Here is a 26,198-nt window from a genome sequence, read left to right as displayed (position 1 = left end):
AATGGGGTAAAGGTGGTGGTAGAAGGGATAATCTCTTACACTTGAGAAGCAATGTCATAAACATATCTAATAGCTTGTCACAACTTAAAAAAATCTGACCATTATAAAAATATTTCCTCACATTATGTTTTGAAAAATAGTGGGCAGGAACAGGTACTGTGATTTCACTAATATAGGGTACTGTTAGGTGAAGAAACTGCTTCTTCTTCCAAAGTTGGTCTATATCATCTTTGGAACTTAAAAATCTTAAGAAAGTTTTTTTTTTTTTGGGGGGGGGGGGAGCAATGAAAGGAGAAATGACTTGCTTAAGGTCACATGATCACGTGTCAGATTAAAGGGGCTGATCCCAAATCTGCCTGACCAGTTCTTAATACAGGATATCAAAATGCCTCTCAAAAGACTTTTTTTTTTTCTGTTGCCAATTTTGGGGCATAGAAGGGAAGCATATCTTTTTTGGGGTCCTTAAGAGCTAAACAGAAAAGGCATTTAGCAATTCAGCAATGATTATCAAGTTTTGTTTGCTTTAAATTAAAAAAATCTGACTTTGGGGAAAAAGCAAATAAACTCAAACTCTCCCTCCTTATATTGACTTGATTGTGCTCATTTTCCTGAGGTCCAAAAACATAGGTTGCTGTAAAATAGTAGAAAAAACAAGAGACTTGGATGGAATCAAAAGTCTTGGACTAGGATACCAGTCTGATGCCTTGGTAGCTTTAAGATATGGGCAATCACCTAGGCTTTCCAAGTCTGACCCTTTACCAATAAAATGGGGACAACTATAATCCCTACCTGAGGTTAAGTGAGACAATGTAGTACTTTGTAAATCAGAAGCCATGTGCTCTCCACATATATATAAACATGCACACACAAATGTAAATCAAATCCAAGTTTAATGCTAGGGGTAACATGAAGAAGCCAAGGTCACGGCTTCTATTCCAGTTAGCAGACTTCCTAATTTAGGCTTTTTCATTTCCTAAAACGTGTGGCAGAATGTGAATGGATAGACACCAAAATCACCACCACTACAGGGGCCAAACATTATGGGCACAAGTGACCAAGATCAGGAATCAGCATTTCACCTAGGGGCACATTTTAAAACTGGTTCACAGGGTAACAAAATTCTTTATGCCTGATTTTGTGATGTGAAACATTTGGAAAAACAAACAAAATCAAATAATGCTCATTTATTCTTTTCCCCCTCCCTCCAATGCCAAAAACTGATTTACAAGCCTTCAATGAAAGGCATTCTAGAGTTCAAAGTAATATGATATTATGGGTCTTGAATTTTGTTGAAGCATTAATTAAGTTCCCTTTAATATCAAGTTCCTGAAAGTTGAGAAGTCCTTACAGTGTTTCTGGTGGCTTCCTGACAGCGAGGAAGCCTGGCTTCCCCAGAGCACATCACTGATTTATAGAATTCCCAAAGTCTGGTTCCCCTGGCCAGCTGGACAAGCAGATAACACCATTCTCCTGGGAGTAGGGATGGGTTGGGAAAGGGAGAAAGAATTAGGAAAGATGATAAATTTGAGTAACAGATACACATATACTCTCTACTCCTTTATGTCAGGGACTTTCAGAAATGGGAGGAAAGCAACGCTCCAGACATTTCTTTCTCATATGCTGCAACATTCCTTTTATTAATCAGAGCAATACTATAAATACCAAGTAGAATTCTATATTATATTTTATATAGCATAAATTAACACATAGCATTGCACAAAATATATATCTTTATAGGTAGAGGGACTATCTATTTCTTTTAAAGATGTCATTCAAGTATTTCTTCTATTTTGGGAGACTGGACAGATCTGTGATTTCAGTGGCATAAAGGAACTCTCAATGAGGAAACTCCCTCATAATCTTAGACAGTTGTCTGAGGCACTGAGAAAAATGGTAGGCTCTAGGTTACCTAGATAGTACATGTCAGAGGAGACTTGAACCCAAGGGTTCCTACTTCTAAGGCTGGCTCTCTATGCACCACGTACCACTGCCTCTCATTCATGAATTTCTCAAATGGTGAACACCTTCTATAAAATCTGATAGGCAGCCTAAAACAACTGAAAGAATGCTGGATTGGGGTTCAGCAAACCTAGGTAATACAAAAGTTACTTATTGTCTCTGGCCCACAGCTTTATCTGTAAAAGAGTAGGAGTCAGCTGGCCTAGATGGTTTCTAACCTCCCTTTCATTTGTGAGTTTTCAACGACTCTTTTCTTTGAGACCCCAGCATTAAGTAGTACTTTATGTTTTCTCTAATTCACCAGGGAATATTCTTTCTTAAATGATCCCTTGAAATGAAACGTCCTTCTTCCCACTTCACTTTTCTTTTCAAGTTATGATTATTTTTATAGTGATCTAGATTGAAACAGCTATCTCCAAGATACTAATGACCCTTCCATTGCTCAATCAGGTTATCTTTTTCTGTCTTCAGCTCCTTGAACACTCATATCTATATAGCAGATGATCTCAATTAAAGCTACTTTGATAGCTTCTGGATAGATATGCAATAGAATGCAATCAGATGGATTCAGGATTCAAGGGATATTTGTTCCTTGGGTCCAATATCAATATGGTGGGGGGCTAGAGGGTCTCTAGAAGTACTCCAGGGACCTCTGTGCTTGGTCCTGTGTTGACATTTTTATCAATTACTGGACAAAGGGGTAGATGGTATAATCTTATCAAAATAATTGATGTTAAGAAGCAATACTTGGAGAGAAAGCTAACATGGTGAGAGAAATCAAGGTTCAAGACTTAAAAGTTTAGAAGTTCTCCACCAAAGGGTAGAGGACCACTTATTGGGTATATTATAATGGGGGATTCCTTTGGTATATGAGTTGGATAGATGGTCACTGAAGTCCCTTTCTATTTCCAAATTTTATTCTATTGCTCTCTCTTGACCTGACCTCTCTTTGGACTTGTCCCTTCTGCTCTTTGCTTTTATACAAGGTCTTCTTCAAACCTATAATAGAGTCCTCTGCCCTGAAATCCTTACCATCCTTAACTCCTCAGGGATGTCTTCCTAGATTTACCCCCAAAATTAATGCTCTTTCCTCTTCAAACTATTTTGTGCTTTTATATGCATACCCATGGGGTATGAGTTTTTGGAGCCCCATCACTAAAAACAGTGCTTTAAAAATAATGGTTACTTAAAAATTTGGCTTTCAAAATAGCTGGATTTCTCAGAAGTGAAAAATTATAAAGATGCATATTATATAATGGCTTTTAAAGAACAATATTCAGCAGTGGACAGTCATGTTTCTGGCCTCCCTCTTTTCCCTACAGCTTTATTATGAGTAAAATAAAGGACCTGGTTATTAAAATCAGTAATTCTAATCTGCTGATGGTGATTATGCTCAAATTCTATTTGGACAACAAGAATGCTTTACAAAGGGCTATTTGGATTAAGTAGCTGAAACAAGGAGACTAAGGCCCTAACTCTCTTCGTTCCAAACTTCCTGGGTTCTTAAACACTATTTCCTTCTTGTTCTTTTTTCCCCCCACTTTGATCTAGATGCCCAAATCTGCCAGAAAGTTCCAGCAGAAGAGAGTAGAAAACCTGGGAAAAGGGAGCCTGATTAATCTCACTATTAATTCAGGGAGCAAATGTCCATGAAATCACTGAACATTTGCACTACATGAATGAATCTTTCAATTAGTTGTTGCTGAGTGGCTGAGTGACTTCATGATCCTGTAGAGCAACTGTGTGTGTGTATATATATATATATATATATTAATTTTAAAGCGTTACGTTAACAATAAGAGTTACAAATCCTATCCCTTTTTTTTCCCCCTTCCTTGAGATGATAAGCAGATATAGGATATACATGTACAATTATGTAAAACATTTCCATGTTAATCATTTTGTATAACATTCTAATAAAAGAAAAAAATGAAAGTAAAAAATTAAATGCTTCTATCTGTATTCATTCAATATCAGATTTTGATTTGTTTTGTTTTGCTGAGGCAATCGAGGTTAAGTGACTTACCTAGGGTCACACAGCTAAGAAGTATTAAGTGTCTGAGGCCAGATTTGAACTCGGGTCCTTCTGACTTCAGGGCTGCTGCTCTATCTACTGCACCACTTAGCTATCTCTAACATCAATTCTTTCTCTGAAGGCTTTAATCCTTTGGGATTGTCTTGGATTATTATTGTATTTCTGAAAATATCTAAGTTATTCTCAGTTCTTCATCAGACAATACTGCTATCATGTATAATGTTCTCTTAGTTCTGTTCACTTTACTATGCATCAGTTCATATAAGTTTTTCTAGGTTTTCTAAAATTATCCTGGTTATCATTTCTCATAGCACAATAATATTCCATTGCAATCATATATCAAAGTTTGTATAGCCATTCCAATTGACGGGCATCCCTTCAATTTTCAATTCTTAGCTTCCACAAAAAGAGCCACTACAAATATTTTTGTATAAATAGGGCCTTTTCCCTTTCTTTGGAATATGGAATATAGAATAGGAAAAGTATTGCTGGATCAAAGGGTTTTTAGCACTTTGGACATAGTTCCAAATTGCTCTCAAGAATAGTTGGATCAGTTCATAACTCCCATCAAAAAGGGCACTAGTTTTACCATATCCCCTCCAATATCTAATATTTTCCTTTTTTTTTTTTTTCCCCAGATGACAGTTACTCTGATAGATGGATTGTTTACTTATTTTATTTCTTCTGGGCAATATATTTGTGTAAATATTCATCAATCTCATTTAGATCATCAAATTTATTGGCATAATGATGGGGTCAAATAGCTCTTAACAATCATCTTAATTTCCTCTTCGCTGGTGGTGAATTCACCCCTTTCATTTTTGATACCAATGATTTAGTTTCCTTTGTTCCTTATTTGTTTCATTGGGTTTCCCCCCCTGTAAAACTAGTTTCTAGTTTTATTTATTATTAGTTCAATGGTTTTCTTACTTTCAATTTTATTAATCTTTGACTTTTCAAGATTTCCAATTTGGTGTTTAATTGGGCATTATTTGTTCTTTTTTCTATTTTTTTTTTTTTTTTTTTAGTTGTATGCTCAATTCATTGATTGCTGTTCTCTATTTTACTAATGTAAGCAATTAGATATAAATTTCCCAAGTACCATTTTGGCCCATCCTATAAATTTTGATATGTTGTCATTTTCTTTACTGAAATTATTGTTTTTTTTCCTATGATTTTGTTCTCTGATCCATTTGTTTTCTTAGTATTAGATTATTTAATCTCCAATTAATTTTAATTTCTATTGTCCATTATCTTAATATAATCTGAAAAGGATGTGTTTACTATTTCTGCTTTTATACATTTGGTTGGGAGATTTTTATGTCCTGATACATGGTATCATGTACTGCTAGAAAAAGTTTTATTTCTTTTTATTCCCATTCAATATTCTCCAGAGTTCTATCACATCTAAGAATTTCCAAAATTTTATTCACCTCCTTAACTTCTTTTTTGTTTATATTTATCTTGTTCTAAGAGGAGAAAGTTGACATCTCCCACTAGTATATTTTTATTATCTATTTTCTACAGTAATCATTAAATTCTTCAAAAATTTAAATGCTATATGATTTGGTAAATATATGTTTAGTACTGATGTAACTTCATTGTCTATGGTAACTTTCAGAAAGATATAGTTTCCTTCTTTATCCCTTTTAATTAGTTTTATTTTTGCTTTTGCTTTGTCTGAAACCATGATTGCTATCTATTCTTTTTTTGTTTCAGCTAAAGCATAATAGATTCTGTGGCAGACATTTACCTTTAACCCTATATGTGTATCTCTGCTTCAAATGTGTTTCTTGTAAAGAACACATAGTAAGATTCTGGTTTTTAATTCATTCTCTTATCTACTTTCATTTTATGTGTGAGTTCATTCCATTTCCATTTATATTTACATGAACTATTTGTTTTCCTTCATGCTAATTTTTGCTTATTTCTGCTCTTCCTATCCCTCTGCAGAAGCATTTTAGTGATCTAATCACTGCCTTTTTCCAATATGCCCTCTTTTCTATTAGCTATCTCTCCCTGTTCTAGTATCCCTTATTCCTTTTAACTTCCTTATAGGGTAACCCAGATTTCTATATTTAATTGAGTCTGTATGTTATTCCAATTTGGATTCATATCACTTCCCCTCCATTATAATACTTTTGTGTGGGATAATTTACCCCATTCAATCCTCCTTCCAGTACAATTTTCTTTCTCACCCTTTTGTTTTTTGGGGGTAGTATCATCCCAACAAAGATATCCTATATCCACATTTTCTGTCTATATATACTCCAATTGCTCTTATAATAATAAAATTGTAAGAGTTACAAACATTGTCTTTCCATATAGAAATATAAACATTTTAACATTATTGAGTTTCTTATGTTTTCTCGTTTCTTTTTTACCTTTTTACATTTCCACCAACTCTTGTATTTGGAGATTAAAATTTTTTTTAGTTCTCTTCTTTTTATTAGAAATGCTTGAAAGTCTGCTATTTCATTAAATATCCCTCTCCCTCCCGCTCTGTCCACTTTTCCCCTGGCCCCCTCCTCCCAAAAAATATACTCAATTTTCCTGGGTAAATAATTCTTGGTTGTAATTCTAACTCCTTTGCCTTCTGATATAACATCTTCCAAGTCCTCTCTTTCTTTAATGTGGAAGCTGCCAAACTTGTGAACTCCTGACTGTAACCCCTCAATATTTGTTTGAATTTTTTCTTTTGGCTGCTTGTAATATTTTCTCCAAGATCTGTGAGCTCTGGAATTTGACTATGATGTTCTTGTGAACTTTCATTTTGGAATTTCTTTCAGAAGGTTATTCTTTCAATTTCTATTGTGTCTCCCAGTTCTAATATATTGGGGCAGTTTACTTTAATAATTTCTTGAAAGATGCGCAGGCTTTTTTTTTTTTTTTAAATCAGGCTCTCAGATAATCCAATAATTTTTATATTATCTTTCCTGGTCATTTTCTTTTCTAGGTCATTTGTTTTTCCAGTGAGAAATTTCACATTTTCTTCTGTTTTTCTTTTACTTTTTTGTTTTTGTTTTATTGTATTTTGATATCTCACAGTCATTAGCTTCCTCTTGCTTAATTTATTTTCTTCTTTTTGCTTTTGTACTTCCTTTTCCAATTGGCCAATTTTATTTTTTAGGGAGTTATTTTCCTCATTAAGTCCTCTTCCCCCCCATATTATTGACTCTTTCCTCCCTACAACTCTCTTGCATTACTCATTTGTTTTCCCAGTTTTTCTTCTAATGCTCTAATTTGCTTTTTAAAATCCTTTTTAAGATCTTCCAAGAATCCTTTTTGGGGCTGAGACCAAATTCTATTTTCTTTGAGACTTCATAAATAGCTACTTTGACACTATTGTCTTCTTCTAAATTTATGCCTCCATCTTCCCTGATTACTACCATACTAATTTTCTACTCTCAAGCTCTCTCCCACCCTGCTCATTTTTTCTGCCTTTTTTTTTTTTTTTTGTGAAGAAGCTTTTTTTGTGCTGAGATTCTGATTCTTACTGCTGGCTTACAATAGATGTCTGGCTTAACTGCTTGCTTCTTCTGGAGGGTTCCCTTCTGGCTTGTATACTGGGGGTAGGGTTTCTCCATTGGCCTTACCTAGGTGTTGGGGTTTAGCTTCTGGTCTACTCCAAGGTTGGGGCCTTATTGTGGAGCTGATATGGTATCAAAGTCTTTCTAGCCCTGGAAGAGGAATTTTGTTGCTGTTCTGCCCTTGGGAGAGGTCTCATTGTTGGCCAGACCTGGAGTGGGGGCAGTAGTGGATCAAGGCCTCCCTGGTGGCTTGTGCTGAGAGTGGGGTCTTATGCTACACAGACTCCTCACTTACCTGGGGATTGCTGGCTCGTAGGAGGAGGACCTCCTATGGTGAAGCTGCATCATTTCCCTTCCACTCCAGAGAGAATGACCTTTCCTGCAGGGCTGGTAAGCTGCTTCCCTGCTCCAAGATCAATTCTGAGGTGGGTTTCTAGTTGTTTGGAGTGGAATTTGATAGGGCTTCAGAGGGATCCTTCCTTCCTTTGCCATCTTGGTACTGAAGTATTCCATGATGTTTTCTTGGCTGCTATTTTAGAATGCTTTGCTACTTCCTTTCATAGTTTAATAACAAGCAGGGATCAAGTGACTAGCCCATACACATCTAGTAAGCATTTGAGATCAGATATGAGCTGTGGTCTTTCTGACTACAAGCCCAATGCCCTCTATTCACCTAGCTGCCGCAAATGAATTTCACAACCCCCTCATTTTAGAGATGAAGAAACATCAATGATTTAGCCAAAGTCATACATTTAATAAATCACAGCTGGGATTTGAACCCAGATCTTCTAACTCCATATCTGGTCAGTTTTCCACTACATATAGAGAACATTCCCCCAGTGTTTCCTAAACTATATTGTAGAGAATCACAGCTTTTCAGAGGAACAGCAATAATTGTCTGGGAACAAATGGAAGAAGGAAGGGTCCCTTTCCTGAAACTGACAAATGGAAGGAAGAGGCAAGGCACAGAGTGAGGGCTGAGATGCAAATAAAGTAAGGGGCAGACAATTTTTGTCTTGATGTAGCATCAGGAATAAGAGGCAAAGGGTGGAGGTTAATAGACTGGTGTAGGAGAAGTAGGACATGAAAGTTCATGGAAACAACATGAATGTGTAAAATTAAGCTCTTATTCTCCAGTATGATCTAAGCTTGTTTTTGTATATAACCTATAACAGAAATGGGGAATATCTATGTTGAAAATTCATTTGCTAAGGCAACCATAGAAGATAAAGAGCTGAAAGCTAAGTGTAACAACCTCCTACTGCCCATGAATGATGTTATAAATATCCAATGGCCTTTGGCAGAAAAAAAAGGTTTCTCCATCTCTGACCTAATAAGCTTGAGGTACCCAAGGATCATGTCTTTTTCCCTGAATCACTACTGTTATCTCAGTTTGTATCAAAATCACAAATATTCAGTATAGAAAAAAAGTCCAATATCTTCCAAAATTACACTGAATCCCTGCTTTATGATCACTATCAGTGATCACTCAAATCAATGTGTGTATGTGTTCTGTCAATTCAAGTATCAGAGTAGTCATAATAATAACTGATATTTATATAATACTTTAAGGTTTACAAACTGCTTTAATATGTTATTTCATGGTCCCTATCAGAACTCTGGGAAATCAGTGCTATTATTATTATTATTCCTTTACAAATAAGGAAACTGAGGCCAAAAAGAATTATAGAGCTTGCATGGGGTCCCACAGCTATAATTATCTCATAAAGGATTTGAATTTAAGACTATAATCCAACATTCTACTACATCACCCAGCTGTGTATCATATTCTTTCACCAAATTAGTTTGAGAAGCAGTGATAATGACCATCTTACATCACTCTTAAAAGTTTACACAAGCACTTAAAAGAAACTGAAACTTTTCATTGCTGAAATATCAAAAAAAAAAAAAAAAAAAAAAAAAAATCCCATTACTTAGTTCTTCCTAATTTTCACAATTTGGATCCAATACCCATAGTTCTTCACAAGTTTCCCTTCTGAGAAAAAACCAGCATTTTGTGATAGGTAAAATAAGGTCTTTGGAAAGAAATTACTATCCTTGAATATGGTCTAACTCCTAATAACCCCTTTTCCTTAGCTTTCAAATACAATTATAAATTACATAATTAATTTTGGAAATAATTTCACTTAGACGAAAATATTTTCATTTAACCTTTTCCACAGAGCAAAATAATCAAATTTAATTAGGCTCTTATTTATTGTCAGAGCATACTACTTTTTGAAGGATTATTCTGAACCCCTCCTGAAATGAATTCTTACTTTACCATTTTGACTTTGCTCTAACCATTGAGGCATGAATATTGTAAACATTAAAAAGGTCTTTAAAATGTAACAGTAGAAGCTAAGGAAGATTTTAGATTTGGAGGGAAAGGGTCTTTAGAAGATTTTTATCCAGTTCTACAATTTTATATATGTGAAAAATTAGGCACATAAGTTTACAAACAAAGCTCCTTGGAATCCAAAGTGTTCTATTATACTCTGGGGTCTCTGAAAAGCCAATGTTGAACTTTCTCTAAGGTCTCTATTAAATCTAAATCGATGATCCTATATCTTAACTGTTCTTAATCTAGCTAAGGTCTTCTATCCTTTTTTTGGGAGGGGGGAAGGGAGAAGGGAGAGAAGAGTGAGGAAGGAAAATCAAAACAGTAGGGGAAAAAAACTCAGAATATCTTTAATTTTGAAGAGGTCTTCCTTGAAATGCTGAGTTATAAACCGTGGTTTTGACACTTACCAGACACATTGATTGATGTTCCTGCATCAATAATTCCACTATTGGGTCTCACACAGTACCGGCGGGGTGCAGTAGTCTTCACTTTAAAACATACATTTCGGTCAGAAGGGTTGCCAAGCTTTAGGTTGGTAGTGACAACATCTGTGAAGGGACCTATGAACAAAAAATATGAAGAGAAAATGAAGAGGATAAAGGCAAACCTCAAACTATATTCATCCACACTTTAATTACAACTTTGTGTTTTTCTGGATAAAAGATAAGTTCTTTATCACCTATATGAACTCCCCCTGAAGGAAGGATGAAAGAAGGAAATAATAAAGATGGAGAACTATACCTTGATAACTGTTCTTTATTTCTACAAGGAAGACTTAAGTTCATAAAATGTGTAACCACTTATTTCTAACTACATGAATTTCCCTGGAGAAAGGACTGTCTTATAACTCACAGAGATTAGAAAAATATAGTAAGTAAGCAAGCACTCAATAATGTCTTCATTGTTTTTGTCAAAGGTGCTGAACAAATTATGTTAATTTAATGGGCTATTATTCTGGCCACTTAGTTCAACCTATACCTGAAAAGGGGGAACCTAGGATACCTCCAAATGAAGTCCATTCTACTTTTGGATAGATCTAATTTTTTTTTTAAACTAAAATTTGCCTCTACAGGTTTGATCCTGAGGACCCTGCAAGTGCTTGAAGATCAATTATAATTTTCCTCCACAAGTCTTCTTCTCTATGGGATAAATATCTTCAATTCTTTCCACTGATGTTCATATGGCATGAGCTCATGGTCCACCATGCCAGTTGACCTTCTTCCTAAAACAAGGCACTCTAAACTGAATACTATACTCCAAATGTGATCCATTGATGTAGGGGTATTTTTCCTCATTTCTAAAAGTTATGGCAATTCTCTATTTCCCCTCATTAACAGTCAGTTGCCAAATCTCATCCCTTCTACCTCTATAGCATTTTTTGACTCCCTCTTCTTTTGTTGCATTCAAGCAGTAACTATTCTAGTTCAGACCCTCATCATCTTAGCTGTTTCTTTTGCTTCATGACTTTCCTTACTCAAATAAGGAAATTTAGTTTTCTTTACACACAATGCTATTTTGCCCTAGCTGTCCCCGTTGCTTAGAATGCAGGCCCTTTATACCTGTCCTCTCTTGGAATCCCTGGTTTACTTCAAGGCTCAGCTTAATGCTACCTTCTAAATAAAGCTTTTCTTGATCCCATAATAGTTGCTTCCCTCCATAACTGTCTCAGGTCATTTTAGTATATGCTTATATAAATAACATATATAGTCTCCCCAGGCTAGATCATAAGCTCTTCGAAGGGAAAAGCTCTTTCACTTTTGCCTCAGGATCTAGGCTTGATGACTGACAGCTTAAGAAATATCACCTGAATGATTTCAGAGAGGCCTGGAGAGACCTACATGAACTGATGCTAAGTGAAAAGAGTAGAACCAGGAGATGTACATGGCAACAAGATTATACATAGATGATCAATTCTGATGCACGTGGCTCTCTTCAACAATGAGATAATTCAGGCCAGTTCTAATGATCTTATGATGAAGAGAGCCATCTACACCCAGAGAGAGGACTGTGGGAACTGAGTATGGTTCTTAACACAGCATTTTCACTCTTTTTGTTACTGTTTGCTTGCTTTATATTTTCTATTTTCTTTCTCATTTTTTTTTCTTTCTGATTTGATTTTTCTTGTGCAGTAAGATAATTGTATAAATATGTATACATATATTGGATTTGACATATATTTTAACATGTTTAACATATATTGGATTACCTGCCATCTAGGGGAGGGGTTGGTAGGGGGAAAAATTGGAACACAAGGATTTGCAAGAGTTAATGTTGAAAAAAATGCCATGCATATCTTTTGAAAATTAAAAAGCTTTAAAAAAATTACTTAAGCTTTAAAGGAAGATGAGAGGATTTGGAGAGCAGAAAGGACAGAGTACATTCCAACAAGGGGTAATGGTTTGTTTAAACACTGCAATGCAGAAGGCAGAACATAGAGTACATATTAAGAACCAGTAGGCTGACTTGGTTAGCCTGCAAGAGTTCATAAAGCAATATGAAATAAAGCTGTAAATGTAACTTCCTTTCTCCTTCCCCACAACCAATAAGATCATATCTAAAAGGTAATAAAGATCATCTAGGTCAATACCCTATTTTCAGACATGATAAATCAAATCCTTAAATCCTGAATTTGTAGATAAGAAACCAAGACCCAGTGACTTGCTCATAGTAAATAAAACAAAACAAAACAAACAAAAAAAGAGGAAAAGAAAAGGTGTCTATGATTGTAAGGAGGAAGTTGGCATAAGACCACTAAAATTTCACTAGGTCACACAATGACATCACTACCACATTGGTTATATCCTACAACAAGAGAATCTGGCTCTTTTTGAAGAATATTTTTCGAAGCTACAACTTAGACTTGAAATAATGTTTGTTGTACCTTTGTGAGCTCCAAGGCTACAATGTAAACTAATAATTCATCTGGCTCCATATACATTGAAATTGCTGTCACTCTTTCATTTTCTTATTTCATTTAAATTCATATTAATTTGGGTTTGTATTCCCTGAATACATAATGAAGAAGTTAATTTCCGGAGTTAGAAAGATGGTGTGTCTGTATGGGAAGGGGAAGGAACAAATTCCCAAACCAAATATAAACCATTTTTGGATTATCAATGCCATAACTTCCATTCAAAACTTAACCAAGAATTTATTTGCAACCCTCACCTCCAATGATTTAATCCCAAAGTTAATCAGAAGACATAAACAACATTTACAAAACATAATGCTCAGTAGCCTTCTTTTGGAGTAAGGAGAAGCTGTTAACCCAACCAACAATAGCTCAGATACCCTCAAGTTGTTGGGCAGTGGTTGACATATGAAGTGTGTGATAAAATTACTCTATAAGATATATCCAGGTGGAGGACCAAGGAGTCAAGAGTTTTCTTGAGTTCAAGTTCCACATCAGACACATATGGACTATGTGATTGTAATTTTCTAAGATTATAAGAGACCAATGGTCTATGTGAATTGACACAGGGAGTTTCCTTTTATTGAGTTCCTTAAACTAGATGTCAAAACACCTAGTATAGAGCCAATACTCCTGCGTATAATCAACACTAAATTAAAATATAATTTGGAAATATTAAATTGCCAGTTGGACAGAGCAAAATCATTTGCATAATCACAGAAGGCTAGAAAGAACTGAAAGCTAGGTAGTACAACCTCCCATAGCTTGAGTTCTATAATTTGATAATTTTGTATAGCCTGGAATGATGTTATAAATATCCAAATAGCCTTAGGTAGAAAATTGTTTCCCCTCCCTTGCTCTAGATAATCTCTAAGGTCCCCTTTTAGCTCTAGAGCCTATCATTCATTCTTACCTATGGCCCCTAACCTCACAACTCCAACATTTACCTTCATTTTTATCAAGGAAAAGGCTGGGTGGAGACATGACCAGGCAGAGATGAAAACAAATAGAATACTAGAAGAATTTGAAAAATAAATTGCAAAGACTTCAGGCCCAATGATAAAACAAAACAAATTACAATCATATTTTCCAGAGTGAAAGGTAGTTAAAAAATGATGATTCCCCGGGGGTGGCAACCTTGGGAAGGGGGTAGAGCCTGGAATTTACTTTTCTCATAAATACATGAGGAAAAAGTTGCCTAGGAAAAAGATTTTCCAATTTGGTTAATGAAACTATTTTTTAAAAAGAGGTAGTTATGTACTTAAGTGTCATTTGAAGAATGGGAAAATTAATGTGATGCCCCCAATAATCAGTGCATTCTTCTCCCCCATATTTCCTCTGTGTATGCTTTCTCATATCAGTGTTCCCCATTTGAAAACAGGCTCCTTAAATGTAGGGATCCTAGTGCCCAGCAAATAGTATAAGTAGGATTACAGATTCAGAACTGGAGAAAACTTTCAACTATTGAGCTCACCTTTAAGTGACTTGCCCAGGATCACCCTGCTAGCTAAATGTCTAGGGAAAGATTTGAACTCAAAAAAGATGAGTTCTTCCTGGTTTCCAGCCCAGTGTTCCATCCACTATATCATCTTGCTTCCCTATTAGTTTTTTTCCTTAGTCCTAAAAAAAAAAAAAAAAAAAAAAAAAAAAAAAAAAAAGCAGAACCCTTTAAAAGTATTTATTATATTATATAAATTTCTTATTCTGAAAACATACATCAAGATTTTTTAAGTTATCTACTTCTCATCTCTGTCTCCTGGTGATAAGGTCCTAGGTAGCTAGGTGGGCAGAGAAAGGCTGAAGCACTGATAAGATTACAATACTCCCTAAGGCAAACAGGGAATGGAACAGCCTTTAGAGCTGGGGGTCTCTAGAAATCTCACCTTTACTTTTCCAATCAGGAAGTAATTATGATGTCAAACCCCCAAGGTTATATTTCCTTTAGGAAAAAAATCTGATTATGGTCTATAAAAGATCTGCCTATGGTAGAGCTATTTGCTAATTACTTTTCAGAACTAAGCCTGCTATGAGGTGCTCTTTACCTCTTTATAACATCTTTGCTTTAATAGCTTCTTCCTCCTGATGAATTCCACTAGGAAATTGGTCTTTCTCCTTGTTAATTGTTAAAACCCTTTTCCTTGCTAACTCCTATGTGCTACTCATATAATAAAATAGCAAAACATTAATAACCTGTGATGGATGTCTAATTGTGGTTGCTCCACGTCGTGTGAATATAATATTATTTTACTCTCTCAAATTTACTGCTCTTCCCAAAGCACTCCTAGCGCCTATTTTAACAACTTCCCTGGCTTCTTTCAGGACCCTCTTCTATAAGAAGCTGTTCTTTGTCCTCCTCTTGGTGCCTCCCCTCTGAAATTTAGACCAATCTAGTGTGCATTTATCTTGTCTCTATACATATATGTTTACATTTGAGCTCCCTGAGAGCCCGAGCTGATTTTTGCCCTTCTCTGTACAAATTCCTAGCACTTGGCAAAGTGTCAAATATATCAAGTAATTAGTAAATGCTACCGGACTAAATGATTATATTCCATTGGAAGACAAGTTTCTTGAAGGCAAAAGATTTTTGTCTTTCAAGTGGCAGCTTGGTAGCACAGTAGAATGCTGGACCTTGAGCTAGGGAGAGTATTAGCAAATAGTTCTACCATAGGCAGATCTTTTACAGACCATAATCAGATTTTTTTCCTAAAGGAAATATAACCTTGGGGGTTTGACATCATAATTGCTTTCTGATTGGAAAAGTAAAGGTGAGATTTCTAGAGACACCCCCCCCTCCCCCGGCTCTTAAGGCTGTTCCATTCCCTGCTTGCCTTAGGAGTATTATAATCTTATCAGTGCTTCAGCCTTTCTCTGCCCACCTACCTATCTAGGACCTTATCACCAGGAGACAGAGATGAGATGTAGATACTTTAAAATCCTGTGAAAGTAGATTCTATCATTATCCCCATTTTACATACAGGGTAACCAAGACAGGTTCTTTAATTTAGTCTTGAGAATTATACAGGGTCAACCAATATATCGGAGAAAGCATTTGAAGGGGTCTTGTTGACCCAATTGGGTATCCTTTATCCATCCTCTCATCCTAGATCATACAACTGAACCACAATTTATTCACAATTCTCAGGATCTCAGGATACTTTTGCAGGTATGGATATGTATAAAACACTTAGTATGGAAACTCCTATCCAAAAGATAAAGTCTGTAACTTCAAGGCTAAAAGAGTTAACCATGGGGACTATCCCAGAATCACACAGCTAGTCTCATTCATATATATGGTACAGCATTTGAATTCAGATCTCTGCCACTCTAAAACTTTCTTTATATAAAGCTATGAGGTAGAGAAGAAAAGTATTCTTCTATCTGACATATGGAGAAACTATGGTTCTTAGGGATTCAGTGACCTGAATGGTGTCAGACACTCAGGACTTTTAAGTTACTCAAACTAAAATGAAGGCTCTTTCTAATTTATGACTATCCAAAGTAAACTAGCTGAACACATTGTTGCACAGTAAAGTTCATAACAAGCACGTTTGACAAGCAGGATGAAAAAAATACACCAGATCTAACAACTTTGTCTCAGGCTCTTCCGGGATGTGCTCTAGGTTTTCATGGCACTGTTCTCACCAGTTCTTCCCCTGAGTATGTGACTATTCTTTTTCAGACTCTTTTTCTAGATCTTCATCCAGAGCACATTAATTAATAATGTGTGGCCACCAAGTCTCTGGCCCTAAGTCCTTTTCTTTAGCTATACTTGGTGATCTCACTGACTCTCAGGGAGGGGTTTGGTGATGGGAAGGAGACATCCCAACAATAAAATTAAATTTACTTAGCCTTAATATAGAAAGAATATTCAATAAAGTTAGAGAGCTCAGCTAGATCACTGATTGACCAATAATAGGAATCAGGCTAAACCCCAATTGGTCACAGTTTGAGATCTGATTTACTCAGTGAATGTCAATAGTAATTGTTTCTGTTTTGGTCAGAAACTCTGAGGTCTTCCCTTTCCCAGTAGGACTTTTTTTTTTTTTTTTTTTTTAAACTAGGTAAAAGGCTATCTTCTGCCTCTTTTCTTACAAAGCCTTAATCACTGGTTGGGTGTTGCTTCAGTGAAATCGAGACCTGTTAAAGACTAGCTAAAAAAGGCCAAGGTTTCCCACTGTGACCAGAGCCATCTCTAGCTCTCTTGATCTGTACCTTGGACCCTTTGGAGGAGAAAATGAGCCTGGTGACCTTACCCAGTCCTCCCTCACTTAAATCCGACTCACTTGCCTGTCATGGCACCACCAGTCTGATATCACGGACCTTTTGAAGAAAGAAGGACAAACAATAATATTGTCCTTCCCTCTTACCAATCCCGTCTCCTGTGCTTCTAACATGGGATCTCAAATTCAATCCACCCCCAAAAAAGAATTCACTGTCCAAAAAAGAATTTCTTTTCCCTCTCCAAACTTTTCCTAACTTTCCTATTACTTTCAAGGATACCACTGTTATCCTAGACACCCAGGATGGCACTCTTACGCTCATTCTTGACTTTCACTTGACTTATATGGCTCACACCACGTGATCGATCTATTAGTCAAGTTTTGTCTTTTCTACTTTTGCAACATCTCTTGTACTTCCCCCCCCTCTTATATTCACAATGCAGATCTTCAATATACCTAGACTGAATTACTGCAATAGTTTTCTGGTTTTTCTCCCTCCATTAAGTCTCTCATTACTTCAATCTGCCCTCTACTTGTCTATCAAAATGATTTTCCTAAAGGGTAGGTCTGACCATGTCATCCTTTTACCCAATATATGCCAGTGGTTCCCTGTTCCTTAAAGAATTAAATTTAAAATGCCGACTGTCCTTTACATTTTTTCTTTTTTTCTCCAATTACCTGGTAAAACAAATTTTCAACATCTTTTAAAAAAGTTTTGCATTTCAAATTTTATCCCTTCCTGAGATGGTAAGCAATCCAATATAGGTTATATATATGAAATCATGTAAAATTTTTCCATATCACTCATGTTGTACAAGAAGACTCAAAACAAAAACAAAAACAAAACCCACAAAGGAAGAAGGGAGGGAGGAAAGAAAAAAAAAAAAAAAAACAATCTCCTCCCTACCTTTCTAGACTTCATAAACTTTACTCCCTTCTATAAATTTGTGATCCAATGTCACTGGCCAACATGATATTCCTTTTAGACAATTCCATTTCTGCTTTTGCAATGGCTGTCCTTCATGCCTCAAATGGTCTTTTCCAATTCTTAGTTTCCTTCAAGATTCATTCATATCCTACCTTCTGCAGACAGCCTCTCAGGCTCTCCCCTTCCTATTATTTTCTTTTTGAGATGGCGTTCCATTTTCAAAGCATATATTATGAACATAATTACTTACACATGAGTTCCCTTGAACCACATTTTTGTTAGAGTCAAGGTTATTCTGTAAAAAAAAGAACTGCTCAAACAAAAAACTGTTTACCCACATAAGTTTTCACATTAGAATCATATCATAAAAATGCAGAATTGAAGGGGACCTCAGAAATCATAATTCATCCTGTACTTGTCAATTCAAAGTTTTGCCAGATTTCTAGTGACAGGAAATTCACCAGAAAACTTCCTTGTACTGGTATAGCAATCACAGTACCACAAATTTAGAACTAAAAGAGATCCTAAAGGTCATTTAATCCAATACCTTCTTTACAAAGGAGGAAATGAAGGTCCACATGGTGACTAAAAATCTTGCAAAAGATTACTCAAGTAGAGACTCAGGATTTGAATCCACATTCCCTGACTCCAATAATCCAGTATTTCATGACAAGAGAAAATCTATCATTTTTACCTTTTCTTCCTTTATTAATGAATTAGGATTCACAGATTTGATTTTTTAAAAAAGTAACTGATAAAACACTATTCAAAATTGTCACCTGTATTTCATAGAATTGTCATTTCCCTGAACAGACTAATAAATTAAACAACAACAGCAACAACATTTTACATAGCAACAACTTGCATTTGTAAACTGTCTTACAACCACCCCATAAGCTATACAAATATAGTCACTTCTGTAGCGGACATGAGGAAACAGACTGATATGGTAAATAATATTCCAAAGAATACATAGCTAGTTAAATTTCTTAAGTAGGATCAAAACTCTAATCTCCTGACTTGAAAGTTCAGCATTCTTCTGATTATATTATACTACCTTTAGATCTCAAAATAAATGTCTTTTGGCCTGGACTTTTAAAATTTTGTATGAGGAACACCTGAGAGATAATTTCTTCTGCCAATACAGATTGGTAGCAAGTCTGACATAGTGAAAAAAAATTGGGTCTCATGATCAAAAAAATCCTGTTCCTCTCTTCCCTCCCCCCCAAAATAGTAAGACCTGGTCAGCTCAAGTCCTACCTGAAACAAACTGGCTATATGATGCAACTCTCTAAAATATAGTTGCTGTTGAAAGAATATAAGATCCTGGAAGACAGGAACCATATAATTTTTGTATCTGGCATGTAGCAGACAATGCTGACTGATTAAAATTTTTTGAACACAGAAGAGTAAAACATGTTCTTTTTGGCCTCAGAGGGAAGAGATATGACCAACAGATAGATGTTACATGGAGGGAGATTTCAGATCAAATTGAGGATCACCCAAAGGACAATGAGAAGGTACATGGTGGGTATGAAAAGGCTGAAATGCTTAAAGGATTTATGTAGGAGATGCTATGTAAGGTATATCAAAGAAATGTATAATGGAAAATGGAAATGCACTTGTTATATGGTTAGAGTGAATGATGACTGGTATGCTACATTGGTTTTCCTGGGATGTCAAGAGAATCACTGGGTGGACACCCTGGCAAACATATGAAGGCATGGATAACTGTTACACAAAATAAGGATGTATCATTTGAGTGCTGAGTTAAAGGAATAAACAGCCCCAACTAGAATATTAAAGCAATAAAAAAGGGAAAGACTTCCTAAGATTATAGTCCAACGATGAAATGGGAGAATAAGAGGAGGGAAAGATGCATGGAGTTAAAAGTTCAAGGATAGGCTGACTGTATGAAATTCATGCTTTGGCTATGGTTGGACTTTAACAAAAATTTACTTTAACCCATACTAAGTGAATTGACCGTGACCTCAGATTTTGTCTAACTCAGATTTTATACTTCTATATGCTAAAATATAAATCATTGAATATTTATTTTCATTTCACTAAAGGAAAATTTTCAAAAGTTAGATCAGAAAATTTTTTTCCTTTTACGATAATAAAGGAATAACTAGAAAAACATATATATTTATAAGGAAGTCAAAATTATGATAAAATTAAATTTCTCAACTTCTGCATGGACATCACCTAAAACATGAAAGGAAGAAAACAAGGAAATGAGAATGAGAAAAGACTAGCATAATCCACAAAGTCTTCATGTCTTTTTCCTTCTAACTATATGTTCTTTTTATAATCCTCATGATGTATCTATGCATGAAACACTTATGATAGTAGGTTCTTCCCTCATTAGATAGTTTCAAGCAAAAGCTAGATGACTACTTGTTCACTATAGAAGGAATTCTTTACAAGGTATGAATTGGATGAGGTGTTACATATATTCCTTTCAACTCTGAAATTCTGTGTATATGAAATTGGGTACACCTATTACTTTAATTATTCCTCAAAGCAATCTCATGTAGCAAGTATGGAAAGAATCTTCTTTTTACAGATGAGATAAGTGAAGTGAGGGATATTCAAGGTAGTTAGGCTGCACAGTGGAGAAAGAGTTGAGCCTGAAGTCTAGGAAGTTGAGTTCAAATTCACCCACTTCCTAGCAGTGTGACCCTTAGCAAGTCACCAAACTTGTAAAATGGGGATAACAGCACCAAACTGAGGGTATCCAATGAGTTGTTTATAATGCACTTAACACAGTGGCTAAAACATATTAGATACTTAATAAATATTAGTCTTCTCTCTTCCTTTCCCACCTCCTCAAAGATACACCCAGTGTCACAGTGCAAAGGAAGCACTTGAAGTAGACCTCGAAAACAATAAGCTCATTTAACTTCAAAGACCAGATGTGTGTGTGTGTGTTTGTGTGTGTAAGATTTGGGGGAATGGGAGTGGTGATGAAAGATGGATGGGGTAGAAGGAGAACATCTCCTTTAAATTAGTTTAAAAGAAAATATTTTCTTAGGGAGATGAAACCTGTAGTTTTATGGGTGTAGTAGCTCCAGGTGAGAAACTCCCTCAATCAAAGCAGATCTTTATCTTTTCTGCAACCAATCTTACTCTACCAAAGGGCACTGGAAAGTTAACAGTTAAGTCACAAAACAAGCAAGTACTGGATTTTAACAGGGGTATGAGATGAGCTGTCCATCTACTATGGCCTAATGCTTCTCAAAAAAAAAAAAAAAAAAAAAAAAAAAGCAAAATTATATGACTCTTACCTAAAATATTGATCTAACATTTAAATAGCATCTTCTTAACAATGACTCTTCTGAGATGTGAGGCAGCCTGTAGTACCAAAGCTGCCTCTCTGGTGCAGGCCCCTTATCGTCTCATAATTGTTGCACTAGCCTGCAGGTGGCTTGGATTGTCTCAAGTCTCCCCCACCCCAACCCACCTTCTGTTCCAGTCACCTTTCCAGTCCAGTCCTATAGGTCCAACTATCTCTCCCCTACCCTACCCCCATGACATATAGCAACCCCCTAACATTTCTAGGATCAAGTACAATAATACTGTTTGGCATTTGAAACCCTTCAAAACTAGTTTTTTCTCTTCCAATTTTCTTAGCATACTTAACTCTCTGCCACATACTCTTCAATCTAGAGACACTAGCTTCCTAAGTCTGTTCCATGACCAAGACATTCCATCTCTCAGCTGTCCCCCATGCCCAGAACACTATATTTATATATATAAAACAACACTATCCTTCCCCCTGACTTCTCTACCTTCCCTCCACTCCCAAGTAAAATCCTATCTTCTACAAAAAGAAAGCCTTTCCCAACCCCTCTTAATTCTAGTGCTTTATCTCTGTTATTTACTGTTTATCCTGAATATATATATATATACACATATAGTACACAATAGTTTGTTTCTAGTTCATTAGATTGTGAGCTCTTGCAAGGGTCCTCAAACTTTTTAAATAGGGGGCCAGTTCACTGTCCCTCAGGACTGTTGGAGGGCCCAACTATAGTAAAAACAAAAACTTTGTTTTGTGGGCCTTTAAATAAAGAAACTTCATAGCCCTGGGTTAGGGGGATAAACGTCCTCAGCTGCTGCATCTGGCCAGTGGGCAGTAGTTTGAGGACCCCTTAGATGCTTTTTGTAAAAACGTGCCTGGCACATAATAGGAACTTAATCAATGTTTACTGACTCCCATTTTACAGATAAGAAAATTCAGGCTCAGAACTATATAGAAGTTGTCAATACCAGGATCCAAACTCAAGTTTTCTGACCCAGTCCAACATACTTTCTATTACAGCATTCTGCCTCTAATTAGGAAGAAGAGAGAAAGGAATCCTTTAAGTTCTTGAACCCAAAGATAGAATGTTAAAACAACAGATGTGTAAGTTTCAGGTTTTCCAAAAAACTGTGCTCTAGCAAACTTCTCAGAACAATTAAGTTCCAGGTGTAGAAATATCAAGAACAGATAAATTAACAGAGCAAGGAAGATAAAAGTGCTTAGGAGAAGGTGACTAAATTGCACTAAATCTTTAAACACACTTGTTAAAATTAAATTTTAAAAATCCTCTCATTCAGTACATACTCAAGTCGCTATTTGAAGCTTAAATGAGGCAGCCTCCACAAAGTTTTAAAAAGGTGCTTCCCCCTCTTTAAATTAATAAATTTTAGTCCTCTCTCTTCCTTTCCTACCTCCTCAAAGATACACCCAAGCCTTTTGCCAAAATGTAAGATATGCAATTCTCCAGGGCAGAATGATTCTCCAGCTTTTTACTTCCCCTTCAGGGTGATATTCAGGACTCAATTTCCAAACAATGTTTTCTCAACCAATCAATAAGCATCTGTTAAGCATCTACCATGGGTCAAGCACAGGGCAAAGTGTGTTGGTTGGTTCTCCAACCTTCCTTATTGACCTAATTTCCTCTAAAGTATGTTATTATTCTGGCATTGCCTTACTCTACCTAGGGGGAAGACTTCCCTTCTCTAAAGATTCCTGCTGCTCCATTTGTAACAAAGTTGTCAAAGGTAGCCTACATTGGCTATATTAATGTCTCTCTGTGACCCAAATGTGGACTCCCAAATGATTTTATGTATGTATGTGTGCATAGTGCGCATAAAAAGCTTCAAATCATGTTGCCAAACAAAGGAAAAAAAATTGCCAATAACAGATCTTAGAAACAGACAACTTTTAAAATTAGCCTAAGTATATTCAAGAATAAGGACATTAGGAGTAAAGAAAAAAAATTTTAATCCAATTTTTTCCTGATTGAACTGCCAGTTTACACACTAGATCAATACTTTAGAAAGTTAAATAATTTCAACCAGTCTGATTGGTTTAAAAGTGGCACACATTTTGTTCCCATACAGAAAGTCTACTTATACATCATTTGAAATCATCATATTTCATAAACAACTCCACCCCACTACACAGAAACACAACTTTTCCAGAGAAACATCTTGAATTTAAATGCTTCAAAAATTTAATAACTCTTGCAATCCCTGTGAGTTTTGTGGTCATAAAATATTAAGTCCCATCACAGTAAAACTGAGTAGTTCAATTTAAAAAAAAAAAAATTCCTTTAAAATATGGTTATTTTGGTTTTCTGAACTGTTTCAGTGTACATCTTTTCCTTTACTCAGAGAACCATATTTTGTAACACATAATAAGAAAGAAAAATAATTAAAACCTACATAATATTGTACATCCATAGGTCCCTGCCTCTACAGAAGGAAGGTGATGTCTTTTCTCTCAGAAGCCAGGCTGGGTTAATTAAAATTTTACAACTTTCATTTTTGCTTTGTTGCTGTTTCTATTTACATTATCGTAATCACTGTGTATATTATTTTTTTCTGGTTCTTCTTTCACTCTTGTCAGTTTACAAATGCTCTTGTCTCCTCCCCTTCCTTCCTTTGACCCCTTAGTAAACCAATTACTAAATTCTACACTATCCTCATTACTCTTGAATCCTTTGCCCTCCTGCATTGTCAACAATTAAATCCTGCCTATTATGTTAAATCCTAAGATATATCCCCTCTGCTCAAATGAAACTGGAGGAAATCACGAAACTTTTACTGGGTTTACACAAATTTATGTTATTTAATAATCACTATTGGACCCTTACTGGAGCAGATAACCATTCTAATCAATTGATCATCCTACTTTCCACAAACGTTATTTAAAATCTTTTCTCAAGCCTCTATAGCATTCTTTGACTCATCTCACTTCACTTCATCTTCCCCAACGTATACCTACTCCTTTTCACACTCAGAAGAAATGGCTATTTGTCTTGCTAAGGCCAACATCAACACATACATTCCTGACTCCATTGCCTATGACAAGGATGCATGTAGGGGTACTGGTTTTAGCAAGAGGACTTTATGATTAATACAGACCTACTTGCTATTTCTCGCACATTAATTAATCCTCCCATTTCTGTGTTTTTGCACTGGTTATTTTCCACTCTTGGAACAAGTGAACAAGGCAATGAATGCCTTCTATCTTCCAGCAGATTGCCTTCATTTTCCCTAAATTCTCATTTTCAATCCTTTGCCTATCAATCAACATACATACTTTTCCCCCATGCTTGAAAAACACTCACTTGGTCATTACCTGTATCTTTCTTTTTCTTGGGTGGGGCAACGGTGGGTGGGGGTAGTGGTTAAGTGACTTGCCTGGTCACACAGCTAAGAAGCATTAAGTATCTGAGGCTAGACTTAAACTCAGGTTCTCTTGACTTCAATGCCAATTCTCTATCCATTGGGCCATCTAGCTGTTGATACCAGGTGCTTCCAATTCTCCCTCCTTTCATTGTTACAATAACATTTTATTTTTCCAATTACACTAAAAATAGTTTTCAACATTTATTTTTGTGAGATATAAGTTGGCTTCTGATCTCAATTAAGAAATTAAGGTTATTCACTCTTCAAATTTCCCAATGATCGCGAGTGCCAAATCTAATGGCCCTTAATCAGTTTTCATCCTTCTTGGCCTCTCCACAGCATCTGATAATTTTGATCACCTCCTTCTGGTTACTCTTTATTCTTGAACTTTTCTTGAGACTGCTCACTCCTAGTTCTTGTCCAAGCTATCCTTTCTTGGTCTCTTCTCTTGGTTCTTCATGCATGTCACACCACTAACTTTGGGTGGCCCCTAAGGTTCTGTTCTGGAACTTCTCCTTTACTATTTTCCTTGGTGATTTCAGCTTCCACAGATCCAATAGTCATCTCTGTGAAGCCCAGAATTCTAGTCTTTCTTCTGAGGTACAGTTCCATATCCAAAGGACATTTGGATATTTTGAACTGGACATTGTATAGGGATCTCAATTCAACCTGTTCACAATATAACTCATTATCCACAAAAAACCTTACCTTCTTCTCTAATTTCTTATTACTTTGTTAGATACTATCCCCTGCCTTGGCACCCAGGTTGGCAACTGAAATATCATCCTTAATTCTTCATTTATTCAATAAACATGTTCAATCTGTTGTCAAATTTTGTTAATTTGACCTCAGAATATCTTTTATATAAACTCCTTTTCCTCTACTCTTAAAGCCACCTCCCCAATTCTGACCCTCATTTACTCTTATCTAGACTATTGCAAAAGCCTTCTAATTCACTTTCTTGCTTTAAGTCTCTTCTCATGTCATTCCATCTTCCATTCACTTGCCAAAATGATTTTCTTAAAATGCTAGCTTGACCATGTCACATCCATTCCCTCCCTCAATAAACTCTAATGGCTCCCTATTTCTCCAGAATCAAGTATAAAATATCCTAAGTGGCATTTAAATATCACAACCTGGAATCTTTCTCTCTTTTCAATATTTTACTCCTTCCTACATACTTTATGATTAATACAGGCCTACTTGCTATTTCTCCCACATTAATTCCCTCTCCCATTTCTGTGTTTTTGCACTGGTTATTTTCCACTCTTGGAAAGCTCTCTCCTCAACTCCATTTTTTGGTTTCTGTGATTTTTTTCAAGGCTCAGCTTGGGGTCCCACTTTTTGCAGGATGTTTGCTCCCTTGGCTCTGCCTTCCTCTCTAAGATGAGCTTCCATATCCTCTGTATATATCTTGAACATACCTAGTTATTTACATGTTGCCTTTTCTGTTGAAAATGTGAGCTCCTTGAAGACGGTCTGCTTTGGCTATCTCTGAATTCTTAGTTCTTTGAATAGTACTTGGGAGTTTAGGATAAGGCTAGGGACTGGCATTTCCCTGAAATGATAAACTGGTGAGGAAAT

The 26,198-nt window shown here is 35.9% G+C and overlaps 1 protein-coding gene across 1 annotated transcript in view; it reads right to left on the bottom strand.

Annotated features, from left to right (window-relative positions):
* The window catches only part of VAPB (VAMP associated protein B and C), a 65,149-nt gene that overhangs the window by 23,402 nt on the left and 15,549 nt on the right, over positions 1-26,198 (bottom strand). The window contains exon 2 of the mRNA XM_031951686.1: positions 10,276-10,428. Within this exon, the coding sequence (XP_031807546.1) occupies positions 10,276-10,428 (153 nt within the window). The remainder of the gene's footprint in view (positions 1-10,275; positions 10,429-26,198) is intronic.

The sequence above is a fragment of the Sarcophilus harrisii genome, chromosome 2 (genome assembly GCF_902635505.1).
Source record: "Sarcophilus harrisii chromosome 2, mSarHar1.11, whole genome shotgun sequence".
NCBI classification, from domain to species: Eukaryota; Metazoa; Chordata; class Mammalia; order Dasyuromorphia; family Dasyuridae; genus Sarcophilus; species Sarcophilus harrisii.
The sequence above is the reverse complement of the archived record's forward strand: the minus strand, read 5'-3'. Positions and strand labels throughout refer to the sequence as shown.